Source organism: Pseudopodoces humilis, chromosome 17 (assembly GCF_049639895.1).
Source record: "Pseudopodoces humilis isolate 2021_Gansu_Grassland_sample_001 chromosome 17, ASM4963989v1, whole genome shotgun sequence".
Lineage (NCBI taxonomy): Eukaryota > Metazoa > Chordata > Aves > Passeriformes > Paridae > Pseudopodoces > Pseudopodoces humilis.
Window position 1 is genome coordinate 8,878,547 of NC_142216.1, and position 20,964 is coordinate 8,899,510.

Below are 20,964 nucleotides of genomic sequence, written 5' to 3' on the forward strand. Positions count from 1 at the left end.
CACACTATTTTGAACGTGAAAGCAAGCTGGGATTTGGTGTGAATCCAGACCTTCCCACAGAAAAAGCACCTGTGTACCCACCACATTTCCTCCTTTCCTTGTTCACCAAAGAAGCTGAGTGTTATAGCACTGTGTTGTACAAAAGACCCTCCCTTGGTGATTTGAGGTGAGCTGGGTTTGGGTACATCCCTAGGGAAAGGAAGCAAGTTGTCTCCCTGGTTCAACAGGAAAAATGTCATTGGTGAAGAAGCACACCACCACCATCAGAATTACCAAGGTGTTCTTAGTCAACAGTGAAAGATTTGATATTAAAATAGTCTTTTCTGGTTGAGCTGGTGTGATTTTTGGAGTCCTCCATGGACCACGTGCCCACAGCAGTTGCTGTAGGTGCGGGATGGGAGTCTTTGGTCAGAGCAGCTGAGCCCTCACCAACACCACACTGCTGATCTGGCTCAGGAAAGTAGGTGACTTTCTGGTCTTCTTGGCAACACTCTTGAAATAAAAAAGAGGGAGATTTATGAAGTACTGCAGAAAACAGCAAAGACGGCAAGAAAAATATTGAGTATCTAGCTGCTAAAAAAGTTTCTTTAATCGTATATTTTTAATGCTTCTCCTTTATGCAACTCAAAGTTAATGAGGGAAAGAATGAAACAGTGGCTTGATAGTCAAGACACCCTGAAAGAGCTTAATTTCATATCTTTGTGGGTGCAAAAAGTGAGGAAAGAATACTGTGCAAGGACTGTATAAAAAAAGGTATTTCAAAAATTATAAAACATTAGAGAATATTCTCCTTTCAAATTTTTATTTCTGATTGATATTGATTAAAATAATCATAACAATGAGAACAGATTACAGTGAAGCTCCAGGAGATGTGGACTGAAACTAAAATCCATTGGCACATTTTCAGTCTGCTCTGAATCCCACAGACCTAAAGTGTGTTTGCTCAGGTGTAGGTACCCATGTAAATCATATGACTTTCAGAGGATCTATATAATTGCAACTCTATCTGATTCAAAGATTAATTCTGTAATTTGAATAAAGCTAGAGGGTCTTTATGTGCTGACCTGGAAGTTAGGGATTGGTCTCAGTTTGGCATCTTTTCATTGCTTTGAGAGAAAGTTCATAGCCAAGAAACATGGCTGCACTTGATGGGAATCCTCGCAGTGTATTGACCATGAGGCCCCTACAAAAGACCTGTTGGGAATGGAGCAAGGTTAGAGCATAGGAATACACTGATTTTTTTAGGAAGAAAATGTTGAATGAAGTCGTGATGGGATTCTGAAGAACCAAACCTTTTGGGTTTGCCTGGAAGACACGCTCCCACTGCTGGTCTTAGCTGAGGTCTGCACTGGGGAAGGGGAGCACATCAGAAGTCACTGGTTTGGCATCATTGTGCTCTGCACTCCCTATAGACCCCCATCTGTAGATACCAGCCAGAGGTAAAGAGGTAAAGGGTAAAAACTGGGCTCATGGAACTGGTATAAAACAGAAAGTAAGAAATCTAAAATGTCTTCCTGTGTTGTCCTACGTATCTACAGTCATAGGGTGACAGGACCACGGAGTGCTCTGGGTTGGAAGGGACCTTCAAGTGCACTTTTTTCTGGGCCCTGCCATGGACAGGGACACCTCCCCTAGACCACATTGCTCCAGACCTTGTCCAGCCTGGCCTTCCTTCCTTTGGCATACATAAACATGTGGGAATCATACAAACCCCGGGGTACAAGAAGGAGTTTTAATGCAGGAAATGTTTTGACCCCCAGGGCTGGGTCTGTGGGCACAGAAGATGCTGGCAAGTGGAGAGGGAGCAGTGTGACTGTGAGCCAGCCCAGCTGTGTGGGGACAATTTTTCAGGTTTCACCTTTGAGTGTAGAAGGAATTTTTCAATCAACTGAAAACCAGGCCTCCTCTGTACCTTGCTGAGAACTCTCTCACTACTGCCTTTGGGAAAATTATTTGATAGATGCTCATATTTTCCCATGAGTCTTCCTAAGGTCACACTTCAGTGCCCATATGTAACCCAGAACTTTCTTTAATAAAGAGAATAAATACCAACTTCAAGGTTCCCTTTTTCTGGTCAATATATTTCTTTTTAAAAGATGCTGGCACATACAAGAGCGAATGATTATGTGGCTTTTAAATTCTTGAACAGTAAAGTGCTTTTGAAAAAGCCTTGTCACTCCTGATTCCCGGTCTTGACTTGTCTCCCTTTGAATCCCCTTTGCCACCAGCACCACACCCTGGTGTGTGCAAGACCTGCACAAACTGCTCACTTTGGGGTGAGTCTGCTCACAATATGATGGCTCCAGGGGGTATCTCTGCTGGCCTGTTTCTCACAAAATCGCTCCATTAACCACCAAGGCTCATCACCACAAGTCACTAATCTAAATACCACAAATTCACAACAGATGTGAAAAGGAGCATCAGCAACCAAACCCCTTTCCAGGCTTTATAACAGCAAAGTTCCCACAGCTACTGTAAAAACGATGAAAAATCTTGGCCCTGAGATCAGAAGCCCTTATATTTAAGCACATAACCAATTTTTCCCCTGAAATTACTGAACTGTACTAAACATCATCATATCTTGTGTCCAATAAATCCTAAGTATAGTGCTGACTTGTTTCAGACAGAATCAAAATATGTTCACATAGTTTAGATAAAGCTTTCAATGTGAAATTGAAGTGTTTGGACATTTAGAATATTATTTGATTTTTGGGGATATTTTATTTTCTTAGGAAAGAGAAGTTTCTGGGAGGAAATTCAATGTTTTTGCATTATCCATAATGTAACACAAGAGACACAAGTTAAATAATAAAGTATCAGGATGAAAAGTCCAGAGACATAAATTTTTCTTATCAGAATGAACACACCTGGCAATGGAGAAAGACAAGGGCATAGTTGTATTTCTCTGTGTATATCAGGCAGCTATTTCCAGCGCTGAGAATGCTGTTCCTTTGTCCCAGAATGAAAACATCCAGCCCTGGATTTGCCATTTGTTAGTTGTGAGTCTCTCAACATTTAAAAGTATTTTCCCTACGAGAGCAGGATCCAGTCTTGCTATCAACTAATTACTCAATCCTACTGATGGCTTTGGGGCAGATGCCAGATATGACAGCAGAAAAACTGCAAGAAGTATAGAACTCTACAAGAAAACTCTTCTAACTGTTAATTCAAGGAAGGCAGAGGATGAGGATGAGGATGAGGATGAAGATGAAGATGAGGATGAGGATGAGGATGAGGATGAGGATGAGGATGAGGATGAGGATGAGGATGAGGATGGAGAGAGAAGGGAAAACCCATGGAAATTCCTGTTTCAGCCACCCTGCTGTGAAAGTGAGCAGCAAGTGGAATGCACAAGGCAGGTACCATAAAGCCTTGGCACTCTGTCCCCCATCTGATTGTCCAAGCACATTCCTCAGCATCTCTCCATGTGCTTATGCTTCACATGAATGTGATTTTCTTCAGTCAGTTGAAAAGCTGAACCAGACCACAGGCTCCCATGACAGCTGGCATAACATAGTGGCATGTTGAACAAACACTGAAATCACATTGACATGTGATTTTGCAGGTTATTTTCCTGTTTGTAACTTGTTACATTTCTCTCAGAATGTGAAAATTAACACTTTGGAGCCAAGACACAACGTGCTGTTCCAATGATAAATACAGATGTATTTCAATATCAGAAGACGTTACTTCCACAACCATGCCTTGGCAACACAATAAAGCTGCAAACCCTTATTCTCTGCCATTCATATTTCACTGAGGCAAAGTTTGCAGGTAGAACAAATACCTTTTATTACTCTTAACAGACAAAGTCAGAAAAGGGAGATAAGTTGTTTGGCATGCAGCCCTTCGTGTTTGAAACTAAAGCAATTCTGATTTAAGAACGCTGACAATCAACTCTATCTTGGTGCAAAATGAGGACGAGGAGTGCAAAAGCAGCATTAATTCCACCAAAGCATTGCCCAAGGTCACCAGGCACACCCAGAGTGCCAGGACAGTCCCCTTGGAATCAGTTCATTGACACCAAAGTCAATGGGAAATATTTGACCTCTGCATTTTGCAGAAGAATCACAGAGGTAAGACTTTCTACCTCTGATTTATGATAAGTCAAATTATATCCATGATTAAGTGCACTAACATGAAATGTTGTTTGAAGTTAATTACACTAGCAGAGTGTGACTCCCAGTCATTCATTTCTTCATTATGTAACATGCATTATTACTCTCATTATTTTGATTTAGAAGGAATCTGCACTATAACTACCAACTGCCATTACAGTAATTTAGCAGTAACTGGCTTTAGCTGTCTCTCAACACGGCAGATAGGTTTCTAACAGACACTGTGTTTTCCAATTGACAATTAAATACCTAATAACCAGATTTAACTTCAAATATCACTTACTTTTAAGCCCTCGTTCTGGTAGCTCTGCAACATGCAGTCAAGGGTCCCTTTGTACTGGTTTAAGTAAACTCCATCTGCCTGAAGTCGACTTTTCACAACATCCATTGGAGTACATACTGCCCAGGAAACAGCTCCTGGAAAAATGCAGAAGTATTTGAATAATTCCTTCTCTATACTTCCTTGCCCGCAGGTCAGTGAACTCAGAAATTCACATCTATCACATATTCATGTGATTTTCATGTCAGGACATTCACACCTCTCTGGCACAGAAACAGCATTACTGGGAGAAAGTTCCCTGTTTCTGGAAGAAGTGTTCAGATTTTGGAGGTTATGCTCCTGATCAGATGCAGGCAACCCAAGAGGGGCTTCTCCAGGTGAAAATCTGCTGTGCTTCTGGTGGGACATGGACATGCCATGGGAAGAGCCTGAGCTGCCACTTGGGATGATATCAGAAAAAATGGAGTCTTCTGATAATTCCATTGTAAAGCAAAGTTTGAGCTGAGGATACAAATAACAGGTAGGTACATCTCAGGCTGCCAGGATGAGGGTCCACACAGTGAGATACCCCGTCATTCCTCTAAAGAAATGCCTATTTCCACTGATCTGAGCTGAGTTTGCCTCTGGAGAGATCAGTACATGCAATCCATGGGCCAGCTGGACAGACAAGAGTTTGTCTGAACCTGTGTGAGTGTTGGGACACACTAGAAAAGCTATCCAGAGGCACCAGGGCCCTCTTTATGTGAAGAGAAATGGAGAAGGCATTTTGTTAGCATTACCTGAGCTAAGGATTGACTTGCCCTTATGGATCTGCAATTTAGAAATGGCCAAAAAGTGGGGAGTGGGAGTAGGGGTGACCTTTCACATGGTGGGGGTTGCACATGCCAATTTTACTGGCAAGTAAAAGATCAGTAACAGTCAACTGGGCTTCTGCTAGGTGTGGGTAGGTGCACACCCTCATGGTGGGCAGCCAACAGGTTGAAGTCCTCTTCTGGAGGCATCTTGGCTTCCACATATCCCTGGCAATGTGATTGGCAGGCTGCCCTGAGGCATCCAGGGAAATGAAAGCACTGTCTGTTCTCCTCTTCACTGACAATGAGCCCAATGAAGGTCTGAGAACCACTTCTATAATGTTTGTCAAGTCATAAAGTGCAGCTGTGGTGCCAGGGAACCCTGCCCTGGGGAAGGAAGGTCGTTCAGTCCCATGTCCTCTGCTGGCGTTCAGGAGGATGCGGTGGCCCTTGAGTCACCCTCGTAATCTGCTGAGAACCTTCCTGTTCTTGTTTTGCCAATGCTGTGAGGAAGTAAAGGTGCTTACCTGCTACACCCCCTGCCACCCAGATAGAGAAGGGATTAGGAGCAATGCTTCCATCAGGAGTTATCCAGTCACAGAACATCGCGTACGGGATGAAATAGGCGCAGTACCCAGGAACATCCCTCAGGAGCATTGCTACGTTGCCTCGGTATACTCCTGCTATCCCCTCTTTCTGTATGATTGTCCTTAGGCAGTGAATTGGGCCTCGGTACACAGGAGATCCGGGAGCTGTGGAATTTAGTTTAACATTTGCTACAAAGGAAAACAAACCACAACTGTTAGAATAGATATATTGGCACAGAACTGCTCTCCAAAGCCCAATGCTGTTGATTAGAAGTCACTGCCATCCAGTTTCCAGGGTTAACAGATAGTATGGGGAAAAAGCTTTAGGAGAGAGTATTTAGGTCCATTTTCAGAAAATATTTAGACACTTCAAGACAGATTTTTCCTTAGATGTATGGCCTACCTCCCAAAAGGTATGTGCCCAGTGAGACATCCAAATAAGCTGAAGGCAATGTGCCAGATTTTCATGGATTTTAACTTCAATTTATGCCAAGTCATATATTTGGAAGCTTTAACATCTCCAGAGTCTGGACCTTCCCATGCAGACCAGGTTGTTTTTGTAAAAGGCATTAGGTTGCTAAGCTTCATGGAGGCTTTAAAAATGGACATAATATTTTATCAGAGCAACAGAAAAATGACAGCATTTCACAGTTAAACGCCATTACTGTAATTGTGAGAAAGGTGAAATGCTGAAATCCAAGTGGTTCAGCTCTGAAGCTGCTCCATGTCTTCTTTAGTCTGTACATGTGCTCTGGTGGGGTCCACTCCATGCTGGCAGCCTGCAATGGAATTCAGCTGCTGTCTAGAGCCCCTTCTGCCTGCAGCTTGTGCACAGGGAGCAGCCACCCACTGCCATCCTCTCGTGTCCCTCCCTGACCCATCCTGCTCACACCTGGGCTATCTGGCACCTTGTGTGAAATAACTCAGCGGTTTTTAAATGTAAATGGGAAACTTCTGGTTTTGAACAAAGGAGGAAGAAGTAACCCAGGTTTATGGGAAAATATATATGAGACTGAGAGCGTGCAGAGGGAGATGGGGAGCTGGCATTGCTGCTGGCAGCCATGGTGCTGCTGCTGGGATCTCCAGGGGACCCCACAGCCCAGGGACTCACAGTTTCTGCAGCTTCTGGTCTTGAGCAGACCTGCCTTATGTTCCTTTAGATTCTGACTGGCTGGAAATGCCTTTGATAAAAACCCTACTCTTGAGCTGAAAAGGATAGGGTCCAACCTCAGGCAAAAGGGGGAATTTTTAGCCCAACTGCAGCAGCATAAGGTAGCAGCAAGCCCGGCCTTGAACAAAGTTGTTGTAAAGCTCTGCGTATGTATCAAGGACTGTCAGAGACAGGAAGAAGAACCTCTTGCTTCCTACCTTTGTTGTATGGCTGTGTTTGCATCTGTAGCCTTATCTTGACCAGTTCCACGGGAGTGCCAATGCCCACAGAGATGACCCCTGCCACGATGCTGGCCAGAGTCATGTCGGTGAGCGACGGCGCGGCGGCCGGGTCCCCGTGGCGGAGCTGGCTGAGGAACCGCTGCGTGTTGCTGAAGACACCGAACACCACGGAGCTGTAGATGCCGATGCTGGCCAGTGGGAAGGACATGCCCTTGAAGAAGCCGGTCAGCTACCCAGGAAAGGGAGCAGGGCTTAGAAGACTGAGCAGGACTGAGCAGTGTAAACCCCAGCTTGTCTATCAGGTTAGAAATCACACAATGACACAATGGTTTGGGTTGGAAAGGACTTTGAAAGTCATCTCATTCCAATCCCCTGCCATAGTCAGGGATGAAATGCAAATCCAAGTAGCAGATGTCTTCTGGATCCAACTGTTTGCACATGCTGAGCAAAGGAAATTGGTTCATGCTGCTAAAGGCTTATAAAGATTGTGCAGAATACAGGATATGGTTGAAAGCGCAGGAACCCAAGTAAAAGTGCCTCATACAGCATTTGTTCTGGCTTCACCAAAGTCAGCAAAATCCCTCTGGGAGACCTTTGCCAGTGGGGTCAGGCAAAAGAGTCACTGTGGATGCAACCCATGTGGAGACAATGATCATTCCATGCCAGAGATCTCTCTTTTCCCTACATGAGTCACCAAGTGGGTTACCTTAGAGTTAGGCAAGAGAAGGCTTTTGATTTGCAGGCTCAATTGCATAAACTTTATTGGTCTTTATATAACTGCTGGTGTCAACAGCATTTTCTACAATTGCATTATGTATTTATCTATTTATTGACTTGCACTTTCTACCAGGACATTTAAAGTACAATGAAGTACTTACAGACTCATTTCTGTACACAGTGAGAACACACTTGAATGTATTTCCATATCCTTGTCCAGCTTGCAAACGAGTCTGCAAAAGACATTTGTAAAATGTGATTAAAATCCAATGCTTGCAGCCCAGTGGAGGCTCATGCTATGTAAACAATGTGTACTTTGCTTTGAGTGCAAGTCCTTCCCTAGTCGTAAAGAGAACTGAGCAATAAAATAAGATATACATGCATCCACCCTCTTGAACTTTGCCAGAAGCAAGGCTAAGCAAGATCTCACAGCCTGAAGCTCTCTGCAACATCTGGAATCAATGGCTGTCAAATTGCTCTCCAGTCTGGACCAGGCACCCTGACCCGGCACAGCAGGCTGCTGGTGTGCAGTGCTGTCATTGGCAAGGGCCTGATTTATGTGGAAATTGGAGAGTTGTGTGGTCTTCTCCATTTGGAGACTCTCAGGGAAGGCTGGGATGTGTTGCAGAGAGGAGAGGTGAGCTCCCCTGGGAGACTTCTGGGGCCCTTCTGCTCCATGGTGAATTTTAAGAGATACTAATTGGAGCTAAAATAATTCAGCACTATCTCAGAAATTCTCCATGCTTCACTCAAAAGCATAGTTTCATATAATTTCAAAAAAAGACATTTTATTTCTGGAAAGCAAATTGGTTATACACCTTCTAACAGATGTAATAAATGGCATGTGAGTCACAACAAAGCCTACAGGATTAAGCATTTCTGCTTCTCATATGTATATATTTAGATCATCTTTCATTCAAGCTGCTCACAAGGTTGCACTAGAAACATCCTAACAAGGGATGAATTTTTTGGGCTTAGAGGTGTGCAAGGAAATGGAAACACTGTTCACTTCACAGCACCTCAGGCTTCATCTTGGCCGAGGCCAGAGCTCATTTTTAATAGAAAGACAAACATGTTCCATCAGGAATATTTTTAGGAAATGGGGAAAACAATTCTGACTATATTTATCAGCACTATCAGCATCATTTATCAATGAAGACTGAAGGGACACTGCCAACCTGCACTGGAGGGCTGGTGTCCAATCCCCTCTGCTGGCTCAGCTCTGATTTATGCCAGGGTGAAGCAGGAAATTATTTGGGAATTTAAATCCCAAAGAAATGCATGTCTGCCAGAGTTCACGACTGGTGGGAGCTTTTGGATGGCAAACAGCAGGTTGGATGGCACAATCATTTGGTCCAGAGCTCTGCAACAGGCTGTCAGTGCTGCTGTGGGACCCTGGCAGGAGCAGGAAGGACCGAAGTCTGTGTTCACCCCTCAGCTCTCCCCTCACCCCAGGATGGCTCCATGCAGCTATTTGCACACATGGAGTGTCCCTGCTCCTCTCCAGGCCTGGCCAGAGGCCACAGAGAGGCAGCAGCAAAAGCAGAATGTTTACTGAGCACTCAGAACAAGCTGGTACATGAAGATGCTGCCATGGCTCACACAGCACATGTTGTGCAATGTGGGCGGGCCATGGGTGCAGACTGGGCACACCGTGACTCACACTGGGGATAACGGGACAGGGGAAGGTGGCTGGACCCCGAATGACCCAGGACAAGGTGACCCCAGTGCCCAGCCCTGAGTTCCCTCCTGGCTTCAGTTTAGCCCAGACATTTCCACTTTGACTTCATGGGCTTGTTTGTTTGTTTTTTTTTCTTTTACCCAGTAACCAGGTATTTAGAGATTCAAGTTAATATATTTTTTGAGTAACTGGGGGCAGCTGAGTGTCCTCACAATCTGGTTGTCACACACATGTCCCTTAGCTAATCTGTTAACACCTAGCACTGAAATCCCTGCTGGCATCTGTGACAAAGTCAGCTACTACCAGTATGGATATACCTCTGGAAAGTTCTCCTTTTTGTTATGTCTTGATTAGATAGGACTCTTGGGTGACACCCAGAAGCTGAAGAAAGTTCTGGGGAAATGAATGCAATGGGTAGGATGAAAAGTAAAGTAAAGGCACAACTTTTAGAGTTTTGCCAGGAGGTAGGAAAAAACAGCTGCTGGAGTTTGATGGAAGCTGCAACAATGGAAAGAGATGGCTGAAGGGGGCTGGCTTGATGGGATCTGTGGTGTAGATGCCACTTACCCCACAGAGCCTTATACTCAGTTCTGCCTCCTCCCCCAGATGGGGAAAGCCCCCTGATCCCCTGGAGGCTGCAGACGCTGCTGAGCAGCCCCTTTGCTGGCCTAGTGCTGTGCAAAAGCTCTTTTCCACTTTCCTGTTCCTGAATCTGGAACATAACAAGTCTGCCTACTTGGTATTCCCAAGGCAAAACCTTGCCCAAAGCCAAGAGCAACAGAGGGGGCAGCCTGACAGTTGTCATTATAACCAATGAAGGATGGGCTTGCTCTTTCTTGGCATCCAGTAACTCGATGTTTCCAAGCAGGATTCTCATAGCCAAACTCCCCCAAACCAGGCAGTGATGCCATGACCACCAGCCTGAGACAGGGATTGCCTTGGCAGCACTGGGCAGAGCCTGCCTTTGCTGCCTGTGTTCTGCCCATGGCTGGGTGGTGTGGGCAGCCTTGTGCTCCTCCCATGTGGGGTCTGCACCCACCTTTGCACAGGGATGCCCTTGGAACTGGCATCACTTTAGCAGCTCAGATAGAAAAGGGCTGGCCAGGCATCTCCCGATGCCAAGAGAGCCTGGTATCTGCAAGGGGATGGCTGTGATGGCTGGGGAAGGGATGTGGTGTGGGCCACGCTGGGCCCTGCATCCTTGGCATCACTCTCCGAAGGTCTTGAAGGTGCCAACATCACCAGTGGCTTTTGGGTTTGCCACAACTGGCAGCCCTGCCTGTTGCCAGAGCCAGGCTTGAACCAGAGCAGAAACAGAGTCACAGGAGAACAGCTTGAGCTGGAAGGGGTCTTTTAAGGTCATTTAGTTCAGCCTCCCTGCAGTGAGCAGGGACATCTCCAACTAGACCAGGTTGCTCAGAGCCCCATCCATCCTGCCCTTGAATGTTTCCAGAGATGATGGGCATCACCACATCTCTCTGAGCAGCCTGTGCCTGTGTTTTACCACATTTTTTGTACAAGACTTCCTTGTATCTAATCTAACCCTGCTCTCTTTCTGTTTAAAACCAGAACCCCTTGTCCTATCACAATGGGTCCTGCTAAAAATTCTGTCTTTATTTTAGGCCCCCTTCAAGTACAAGAAGGCTAAAATAAGATTTCTTTGGAACCTCCTATTCTTCAGGCTGAACAATCCCAACAAGGGCAGAGAAGCTAAAGTGATGAAAGCTGCCCAGAAATGCCTGGGCAAAAAAAGAAAGGAATAGGATCCTCCTCTCTGTCTCTGCATCATTAGGGGTGGTCAGTTTGGTTGATGTACTGGTGTGTGCATGGGCTTGTCTGCATCATGCTGACAAATACCTTCTTGCTTCTCTAAATCCTTCCGTTGGGAGGAATAATTATCAGGTGGGAATTATAAACACTGTGTGTCACAGCCCTGGGATAACAATTTCAGCACTCTGCCCTTCCAACGTTACCAGCACTAGGAAAACATAAAAATGTGCCTGCAGCAAAACAAATACAGTTCCTTCATTGCCCTTTGAATACTAGTCTGTGGCAAAGTTCAATAAAACATTGGCAGAATTGTTCAGCAAACCACACATTAAGTAAGGACAGGTTAATTTTCAGCATTAATTCTCCACAGAGGAACTGACACGTATCAGTCAGTTCTTTCAGTTTCTCATTCAAAATGAGCATTGGAGAGGAAGAAAGTCTGTGAAAACATTCCAAATTCCCCTTTGGGATAAGTGAAGGTCCTTTGAAGCATCAGCTAGAGAGAAGGTCTGAACTGGTGGAGGTTTGGGTGGTGACATATGAGCACAGTTCGAAGTGTTTTACCTTGACCGTGTCCAGGGGATGGCCTGCAACCACACTGGCAATTCCTGGGGATGAAAGCAAAGTATTATGCAAAACACTGAAGCTTTTGTAGCAGGGCAGGATGCAATGGGTTTGGAGGAGAGGAGAGAAGAGATTTCCATAGGAACAGTTGTAAGGGGCCTAGCCAGAGTAATGATCAGCATGATGCCCTGTGCCTGACAACAGCTAAAAGCTGAGCTTAAACACTTTTCTGTGTACACTGTCCTGGCCTCCTTCAGCTTTACATCTCAAAGGCACCAGAGATGGAGATGTCATGTTTGTATATCCTGTCCAGGACCAACCCCTTTTGCACTCCTGTAATCTCACACAAATTTTTAGCCTCGGGATGGTGAGATTCCTGTTCAACACACGGCAATGTTTTCTCCTGGCTCAGAGTGATGTCCTAGCTGACTGCTAATGGGACCTGTAAACTCCTCATCCTTTGCTGTTCTGAGAGCAGTTTATAGAGGTACCTGTCAGAGAGGATTCAGATACAGAGGATCCTGCTCTGTATAGATCTCTCCAGTGCCATCCTGCCTTCATCTCCACGGTTTTCTGGGGAGAAATTGGCCCACGTTCTCTTACCATTCACCCACCTACTCACACTGCTCACTGCCAGGAGCTCTCATGGCATACAGAGCACAGTTTGGTTTCCCTCTTCTCCAGGAGAATGGAACACCTGTGTGCCATGGCCAGGATATGGTTTTGTGTGTTTGTTGCAAAAAACACTGGCAAGTTTTAAGGTTTGTTGGGAGTTGGTAAATTTTGGTGCTCCCTCACCAGCAAATCTCTGTGCAAACCAGTGCCCACAGGGGGACTAAAGTAATTTCTCACTCATAGTGAGAAATAGTCTTTTCAGTACTCTTTATACTGAAAGAACAGTATGTCCTTGGTCAACATATTATGACTTTTCTAAAAATATGTTGTAAAATGTCCCCTCTCCTCCAGGATCCAGGACCACCCATGGTCTAGTGTGTGCATGAAAACTCTCAGCTGCCCCTGCTGCTGAGTGCTGCTGGCTGTTCACCTCCCAGGACATCCTGTCCACACTGCCAGGGGTGTGCAGCAACAGCACAGGGTGGTGGGGCAGAGGGAGCAACCACAGCCTACAGAGATACAAAAATCAGCTCCTCAAGCAAACTTTTGGCAGAGGTTTTGGGTTTTTTAGTCTGCTAACTTATTAACCGCATCTGGCAGACACCTGTGAGCCACCTCACACCCAGCTCCTGTGTTGGGTCTGAAGGGTCACCTGAGCAGAGGTTTGCTCTTCTGGTGCCACAGTGGCCCCTCTGTCCTGCTGCAGCCCTGGGGCAGCAGAGCTGGTCACCCTCTCAGCTGGCAAACCCAGTGGGCATCTCTCAGTTCTGTAAACCCTGTGCCGTTACTGACTCCTCTGTGTGTCTTTTGGCTTCCTTTTCTTTCTGTTACCCGTTTCCCGGTGTTTGCCAGCGGAATTCCCAGCAGACAGGATCAATCCCTGCCCTGGCGGCGGTGGGAGCCCGGCAGTGTCTCTCCCGGGGATGGGGACATGGGGACAGCTGCCAGTCCCCGTCCGAGCCCGGCGGTGCTTCCAGCCACGGGGACAAGGATGGGAGAGCCGGCGGGAGCTGGTGGCGTGCGGGCTGGAAGTTGTTCTAGACTTGAAATTTAACTATTCCGCCCGTGGAAATTAAACCGCACTTGCTAACCAAAGCAAAGCAAACTATGGGAGACGCCGGGCGGAGGCACAGACCGTGGGTGACCCGGAGAGTTTTTGTCCCCGGGCACCTCCGCCGTGCGCCCTTCGCCGCCTCCCCACCCGCTCTCACGGCATCACTCACCGCCCACCAAGCCCGCCACGAAGTCCTGCACCTGGACGCTTCCCATGGTGCTGCCGAGCCCGTCCCGCGGGGCTGGGCTGGGGCCCCGGCGGGCAGGGGCTCCCCGCGGCTCCGTGCGCTCCGGCCCGCGGCTTCCAAGCGCTGTGACATCACACACCGCAGCTTAAAGGCACCACGGGGAGCGGAGACACCGCCCGGCGGGGCGGGGAGCGGGCCACGGGGGCCTGTGCATCATCCCGGGGCTGTGCATCGTCCCGGGGCTGTGCATCGTCCCGGGGCTGTGCATCGTCCCGGGGCTGTGCATCGTCCCGGGGCTGCGCATCGTCCCGGGGCTGCGGATCATCCCGGGGCTGCACATCATCCCGGGGCTGCGCATCATCCCGGGGCTTGTGCATCATCCCGGGGCTTGTGCATCATCCCGGGGCTGCACATCATCCCGGGGCTGCGGATCATCCCGGGGCTGCGGATCATCCCGGGGCTGCGCATCGTCCCGGGGCTGCGCATCATCCCGGGGCTGTGCATCGTCCCGGGGCTGTGCATCATCCCGGGGCTGTGCATCGTCCCGGGGCTGTGCATCATCCCGGGGCTGTGCATCGTCCCGGGGCTGCGCATCGTCCCGGGGCTGCGGATCATCCCGGGGCTGTGCATCATCCCGGGGCTGTGCATCATCCCGGGGCTGTGCATCATCCCGGGGCTGCGGCACCGAGCAGCGGCAGCAACAGCATCAGCGTCAGCGAGGGGAAAATACAGGCATGTGGGGAAGATCATGTGCGAATTGGAGATGTAAGTACAGAGATAAAGATTATTACACCCTTAATGAGTTGAAAAATACCTCTGCTCCCTTGCCACATTGAAATGACTGCGTCGTCGTTTGAGGAGATACTCCCAATTTCTGTATAATCTTTCCAGGAGATAACTCCAATTTCTGTATTTTAGAAACCAATGAACAATTGCCCCCCTGAGCCAACAATTTTTTTATACATCTGTTACATGCTTCTCCCTCTGTCCTGTCTTTTCCAGGGTCAAGATTCCAGATCTGGTTTATTCTGTTTCCATGCAAGACATTCCTTTTCACCCTCCTCAATCATTTTTGTTTAAAGTCTTTCAACTGTGCAGCCAGAACCACAAGTGATAGGAAAGAACCACTCAGCAGAATAAAGGTATTTTCTGTTTTGATCTCAATCCCTTTTCTGGGAATTCCTAACATGCCTTGCTGACTGGGCCTGAAGGCTGGGCTCTCTCTCTTGAAATATGAATACCTGAACTTGAGCCCAACCTGGCTGTTGTGTCTCCTCTGTGGCACTTTCAAATAATAAATCTAAAGTCTTACACCTGAACAGCACCTGGCCACTCAATGCAGGACCCCCTTATGATCCTCAATCATGAGTCTTGACTCTCCTTGTACTCACCAACTCCATTAGAAATGTCCTCTTGCACTTCAGGGGCATGATTGCTCTGAAAAAGATGTCTTGGCCATTGGCCACTGTACACATACATCTGGATGAGGTTTATTCTATTTCCAAAGCAAATTTTATTCTGTCTAGGCTAGATTTCTGTAGGTGGCAGTTCCTTGGGTCAATTTTGGAGGCTTTCTGACAAGACTGGCATCAGGTTTGTTACATTGCCTTCCTTAAATGCAAGATTGGATTTTCTTGAAATGTATTCTGTCTACATGTTCTGGTAACTACAGAAAACATTGGTAGCTCATGAGCAAGAAATCCTGAATGCCAAAATACTGGCTGAAAATTTAAATATTTAATTCTTCCCTTAAGAAGTTGGTATTTCCATTGCTAAATTAATATATTTTTAATATATTTATTATTATATTTATATTTATATTTATATTTATATTTATATTTATATTTATATTTATATTTATATTTATATTTATATTTTATTATTATATATTTTATATATTTTTATTTTTATTTTTTAAGGCCACAAAAAGGCCTTAAAACAATGTTCCCTTATGTGCATGCACATATACACAGGAAACCTTATCACCGAGTTGGCTGAAGGGGGCTTTTGTCTAGAAATTGCTTATAGAAATTTAATATTGTGCACATGGTTATCAGCTCAGATAATCTACACCTGAAACTTTAGATTTTTTCAATGCATGTAACAATGCTCATTCTTCATGAGGAAGGTTTTCCTCAAGCACCAGGTCTCTAATAGATTTTGAGGGGGACTGTGGTCCTGGATAAATGTTGGAGAGAACATGTGTGCACAAGTACTGTGGAAACTTGTCAGTTATTTGTTTTCTCAAACTTGCTTTCTTCTATGTAGAGGAAACATTATTCCACATATACACTAACATAGAAAAAGGGTTTTGTTCTCATTTTTCATGCAGGCTTTCTTGCAAAACCAGAAGAAAAGCTGAATGAGGTAATTATTCAGATAGCAGCATTAATCATTAATCACATGAATTCTCTTTAACTGGGAGTAACATATTTCCATGCCAGATTCAGAACATCTGCTAACTCAGGGAGAATACTGGACATGGTCTTTGTGCAACACTGAACCTGGAGCTGAAACCACGTTATGGAGAGTTTAAACAGCTCCTGGCCTAGAGGAGGGAGGCTGGGACAGACTGAGTGGAGATGCCCTTGCAGCTGTCCCAAGGGGTGCAGGACGCTCGAGGCTCCTGCTGACAGCAGTGCCCTCACACCCAGTGTGGGCTGGGAGCTGTGTGCAAGCCTGGACAGTCAGTGTTTGCTCAGCCCCTCAATGCCCTGCTCCTCGGTGGTTTGTGAGGGGTTGTTTGTCCCTGAAGCACAGTGGCTGCCACTCAGAAAGGGTTCATCCCTAGTGCCAGCTATGGACTGGGAACAGGGGAGCCACTCCAGGCTGAGGCAGCTCTCTGGTTATCACTGGTGAACTGTGCTGCAGCTTCTGCTGCTGCTTTAGGCAGCCTGGCCTTGTGGAAGGTGTCCCTGCCCACGGCAGGCAGGCTGGAACTGGATGAGTTTTAATGTTCCATCCAACCCAAACTGTTCCAGGATTCTATGATTCTGTGATTTTTACCAAACTGGACTGAGCTGGTACCACTAAAGCAAAGCTGCTTTTGGCCAGTGGCACTGGCAGGAGCATCTTTGCTCTCAGAAGTACCTTCCAGCATGCTGCCACATCCTGCCCATGGGCTGAGAGGCTCGGGGCTTCTCTCCACCTGCTGCTGTCAAATACAGCTCTGTTTGTTGAGACACACACCCCCATCTCCCAGCTGGCAGGACTTCTCCTGATACTGGTTACAGGCAGCAGAGACCTATGGAAAACTGGGAAGAGATCCATCCTTTCTACTGCTCTGAGTCCCAGCCTGGGCTTGTAGCCACTCTCAAGTGCTGGTCAGAGGGGGATTAAGTGTGGTTTTGATTAGGGATGAGGAATTCTCTTCCCCCTGCCAAGAGGGGGAACAGGGAGATTGTGTCATCCTGAACACTCTGGATTCTGCCTCCTTCTCAACCACAGTCCCCTTTTTTTTTTTTTTTTTTTTCCTACAGTACCACTCTCTTTTGACCAGCTTACATAGTTTCCACACCAGGTTTAAAATGCTACCAATAAAAAGGGAGGAATTTCCCATGTCTTACCTGGAGCTGTGTATTTTTGCTGGGAGAACATTGCAGTGAAAGAATTGGGACAGACTCAGGAACTTGTGGTAGATTCACAGTTAACTGCTCTGGGAATTAAAGAATCAACTCAGCAAGGACAGAGTGTGTTAGAGATAGAAAGGAGTTATTAATTTTGTATCCATCTGTAAACGATTTCTGGGCTAGGATGCATTTAGCTGTAAATTCATTTTCATTTTCATTAAATATTCCCTTTAAATTCCTTTAAAATATTAACCTGTCAGTAACAAATAATGGCTTAAGCTGCTGGACAAGGTACAAGTAAAATGACATTAAACCTCACTGCTGCAGCCAGAGTCACTGGTACCAGATTTATAGTGCTTGGTGTCTCTTTGAGGGGCTGAGTTGCATGAGCAGAGCCCAGTAAATTAAAAAGCAGTGTACAAACAGTCTGAAGCAATGTATAAGTGGTGATAGGAGGACAACTTTATGGCTAGAGCGACCAGACAGATGCAGGCTGTGGGAAGACATGTCAGGGGGCACATAGCAGAAATAGTTTTTCCCTCCAGAAGCTACCAAACAAGCCTGTTTCTGTAGGCAGCAGAACATGAGAGCTTGCTCTGAAAGCATGTGCATGGCAGATGAATTAGAGGCTACAAACACACCAGAAACAGGCATGGAGGGTCCTACTGTGAACAGCTGAAAAGCTCTTCTCTGCCCTTACTTGCCCAGGACCTGGGTAGGGTTTACTGGAGGAGAAGCATTCCAGGAAGAACTTGGCAGTGAAAGGAATCCTCTGGTCTTTTCATCATCTGTATCTATATATAATCCATATCATAGACCATATCATATCATCTCTCTATCCATTTTTTTTTAGGGAACTCTTCTGATGAATGCCTGAAGTAGCTGGTATCCCATGAGAAGATCTCTCTGCAGATCTACAGGCAAGACCCAGCTGATGTAGTTCCATGGTGCTGCACAGACCTGGGACCAGCTGCCCTCAGCCTCCAGCAACAGGTATCTAACCTATCTAACCTATCTAACATATGTAACATATCCCCCAGATCCCAGCCTGGCTGAGCACCAGCCAACAGTCAGGGCAGACATTCCATGAGCAGCTCTCAAACACCATCCAACGCCTTTTCTTGAGAGCAGTGAGCAGCCCTGTCCACTGCACCGAGCTCCTCCTCTGCCACAGGTTCTGGAGAGCAGGAGAAGCAGAAGTATCTGGAGCTGGGTGAGCTGCAGCCACACTCCCAGCCAGGCAAGGCTGACTGTCCCACAAACTCAGGAGGTTTTGGCTGAGATGAGCTAGCTCAGCAGGACGTGCTTGAAGCTGAGAGCAGAGCAGTGCTGTAAAAGCCAGCTGCAGTATGGCAGCAAAGGTGTTCTCTGGCAGGGGGAGACAGCCAGCTGTCAGTCATGCTCCCTGCTCCCATTGCCTGGGTTCATTTTCCACACAGCAGCTATTGATAAAGCCTGGAAAGAGCAGGAAGTTTTCCCGGCAGAAGAAGCTGGGCAGGCAACATGTGGTTGTAAATGAGTGGAGCACTTTGCCCCAAGTCATGAACAGGTTTCCCTGTTTCCCTGTTTCAGCCCCACCATACTTCATGGTCAGGTCATAGAACCACAGAATGGTTTGGGTTGGAAGGCACCTGAAAGATCCTCTCATTCCACCCTCCTGCTGTGGGCAGGACACCTTCCACTAGGTCAGATTGCCCAGGGCTCCATCCAGTCTGGCCTTCAACACTCCCAAGGATAGGGCATCCACACCTTCCCTGGGCAACCTGCTGCAAGCTCACAGTAAAGAATGAGAAGGTCTTGGGAAAAGGGCTGGTGGCCAGGAGGAATCTTCTCAACACTTAAGACAGGATTTATTCCTTTGAGTTTTACATTTTCCTTCTCAGTTCTCTGCTTGGGCTGGTCATGGCAGCCCTCTTGGACATCTGAGATGAGCTTGTGGCTCATCATCCGGTGGGAACCTAAGGTCAGGTGTACACAGTCCCACTGCAGACATCTACATTTAGGTAAAATAATCCCCACTCTTGTTTTCCAGGTTTTGTGTCAAGTCAGACACCAGGTAGAGACTCTTCAGGTGAGATGTGTTCAGTTTGAGCTGCAGCTTCATGTGATCAAACCCCTTCTGCTGACATGCATTTGCACATCTGGAATACCAGCAGGTGAATGCACAGTATCACACACAAACCCCACTGGCAATTGTAAATAAGAATAAACCCTTCTTTTCAGCTTGTGGAAGCTGGATGTCTAACTCTCTAGAAAAATAAATGGCAAATTGGACCATGGGTTTTGTAAATCACCTTGAAAATCTCAGTAATGGTGATTAATCAAAATATTCAGTTCTAAAATTAAATGGTGTGAGGGGTACGTGTGTGTGTGTGTGTGTTTATGATTGTCTTCAGTCAAAAAGTTTCCTCTGTGTTTACCTCTCCAAATATTCTTCCACCTTTTTTACTATTTCCTTTACAGGAATGGGATTTTGTGTAGGTTGCCAGGCCCATCTGGGCTGGGGTGGAAATTCATCATGGGGGCAAGAGGAGCAGGCTAACTTTACAGGTTGAACACCCTATTTGCTTGGAAACTTCTCTGCAATCAGTAGCACCAGGAAGAGGAATTGCAAACAGCACCATTAACTGGAAATTTGAAAGTTGCAAATACCAGTCATGGTGCTTGAAAACTGCAGGGAAGTTTACATGAGAGAAGCAAACAGCAGTGCTTTGTGGGCAATGCTTTGATTGAACAGGCACAGTAAGACAGTTTCTCATCTGTGTTAATGGAGAAGCATTCTTTGTTTCTATTCAGTCTCACAGATTCCCTGCTCAAAATGTCCTATTTAAGCCCCATTAATTCACTGCGGAGTCTACAGGAATAATTTGTGTTCATCCTTCCTGAAAGGTCTTGCAGCATCACTGTAGTGAAAGGAAAAATCAAGAGAGCATCAAGCTGAAAAGGGCTTGGGTAGGAAAAATCAGCTGAGTGAAGATGGGGAAATGGGGAGCAGAGCCTTGGGTCTGCTGGAGAAATCCTGTTCACCCTTTGCAAATCTCTCGATGGCAATTATCTGCCATTATAAACAGGACTCCAGGAAGGTCCCTCTGGGGGCTCCTCAAAGTCCAGGAGGACAGGGAAGAGTGCTGCACCTTCAGCTGGGGTTGGATGTGTCCTTGTGCATTTTGGCTCCAGGAGCTGCTGAAGATGAGGAAAGCCTCAAGAACAAAGGTGTGCTCGTGGCTCCTTTCCCTGGGACACGGGTGGGACCTGCCCCGGAGTTCACTGAGGCTTTGTGTGGTTAAGAGTTGCCTGTCTCCTGGACAAACAGAGAGGGCAAATACTCTGGAGCAAAGAGCCAGGCCTTCTGCTGGGCTTTAGCAGAGGGAGGCTGTGACAAGCATTGCAAAGTTAAAAAACCCAGTCAGTGAAAATCTGTCAGAAGCAGTTGCTAATCACACACGGTCCTGTTCCGATCCAGGCAGCTGGGTCTCACAGCCTGGGTGCTGTGAAGGGTCACCCCCCTGCATGACAACATCTCCTCCTGCTTTTGGTGCTGCCATGGGACAGGGGGTGTCTCAGCACCCATGTCCCCACACTAGGCTCCATGTAGCTCAGGCTGCTGGGCTTTACAGCTGGAGCTGGGTCCTAGCCTGC

General features: G+C 46.7%; 2 protein-coding genes across 2 annotated transcripts; one reads left to right on the forward strand and one right to left on the reverse strand.

Moving 5' to 3' along the window:
* Positions 1-317: 317 nt before the first annotated feature.
* SLC25A48 (solute carrier family 25 member 48) lies at positions 318-13,857 on the reverse strand. Its single transcript, XM_005523520.2, has 8 exons — positions 13,739-13,857; positions 11,901-11,944; positions 8,047-8,118; positions 7,145-7,397; positions 5,717-5,965; positions 4,402-4,535; positions 1,065-1,194; positions 318-492 (listed from the first exon to the last, which is right to left on the reverse strand). The coding sequence occupies exons 1-7, from the start codon at positions 13,782-13,784 to the stop codon at positions 1,072-1,074; spliced, it is 921 nt and encodes a 306-aa protein (XP_005523577.1). The 5' UTR covers positions 13,785-13,857; the 3' UTR covers positions 318-492; positions 1,065-1,071.
* LOC148182950 (uncharacterized) lies at positions 13,783-19,508 on the forward strand. Its single transcript, XM_088063741.1, has 4 exons — positions 13,783-13,799; positions 13,901-14,521; positions 18,179-18,318; positions 19,358-19,508. Exons 1-3 carry the CDS (start codon positions 13,783-13,785, stop codon positions 18,189-18,191), a joined length of 651 nt encoding a protein of 216 aa, XP_087919867.1. The 3' UTR covers positions 18,192-18,318; positions 19,358-19,508.
* The last annotated feature ends 1,456 nt before the right edge of the window (positions 19,509-20,964 follow it).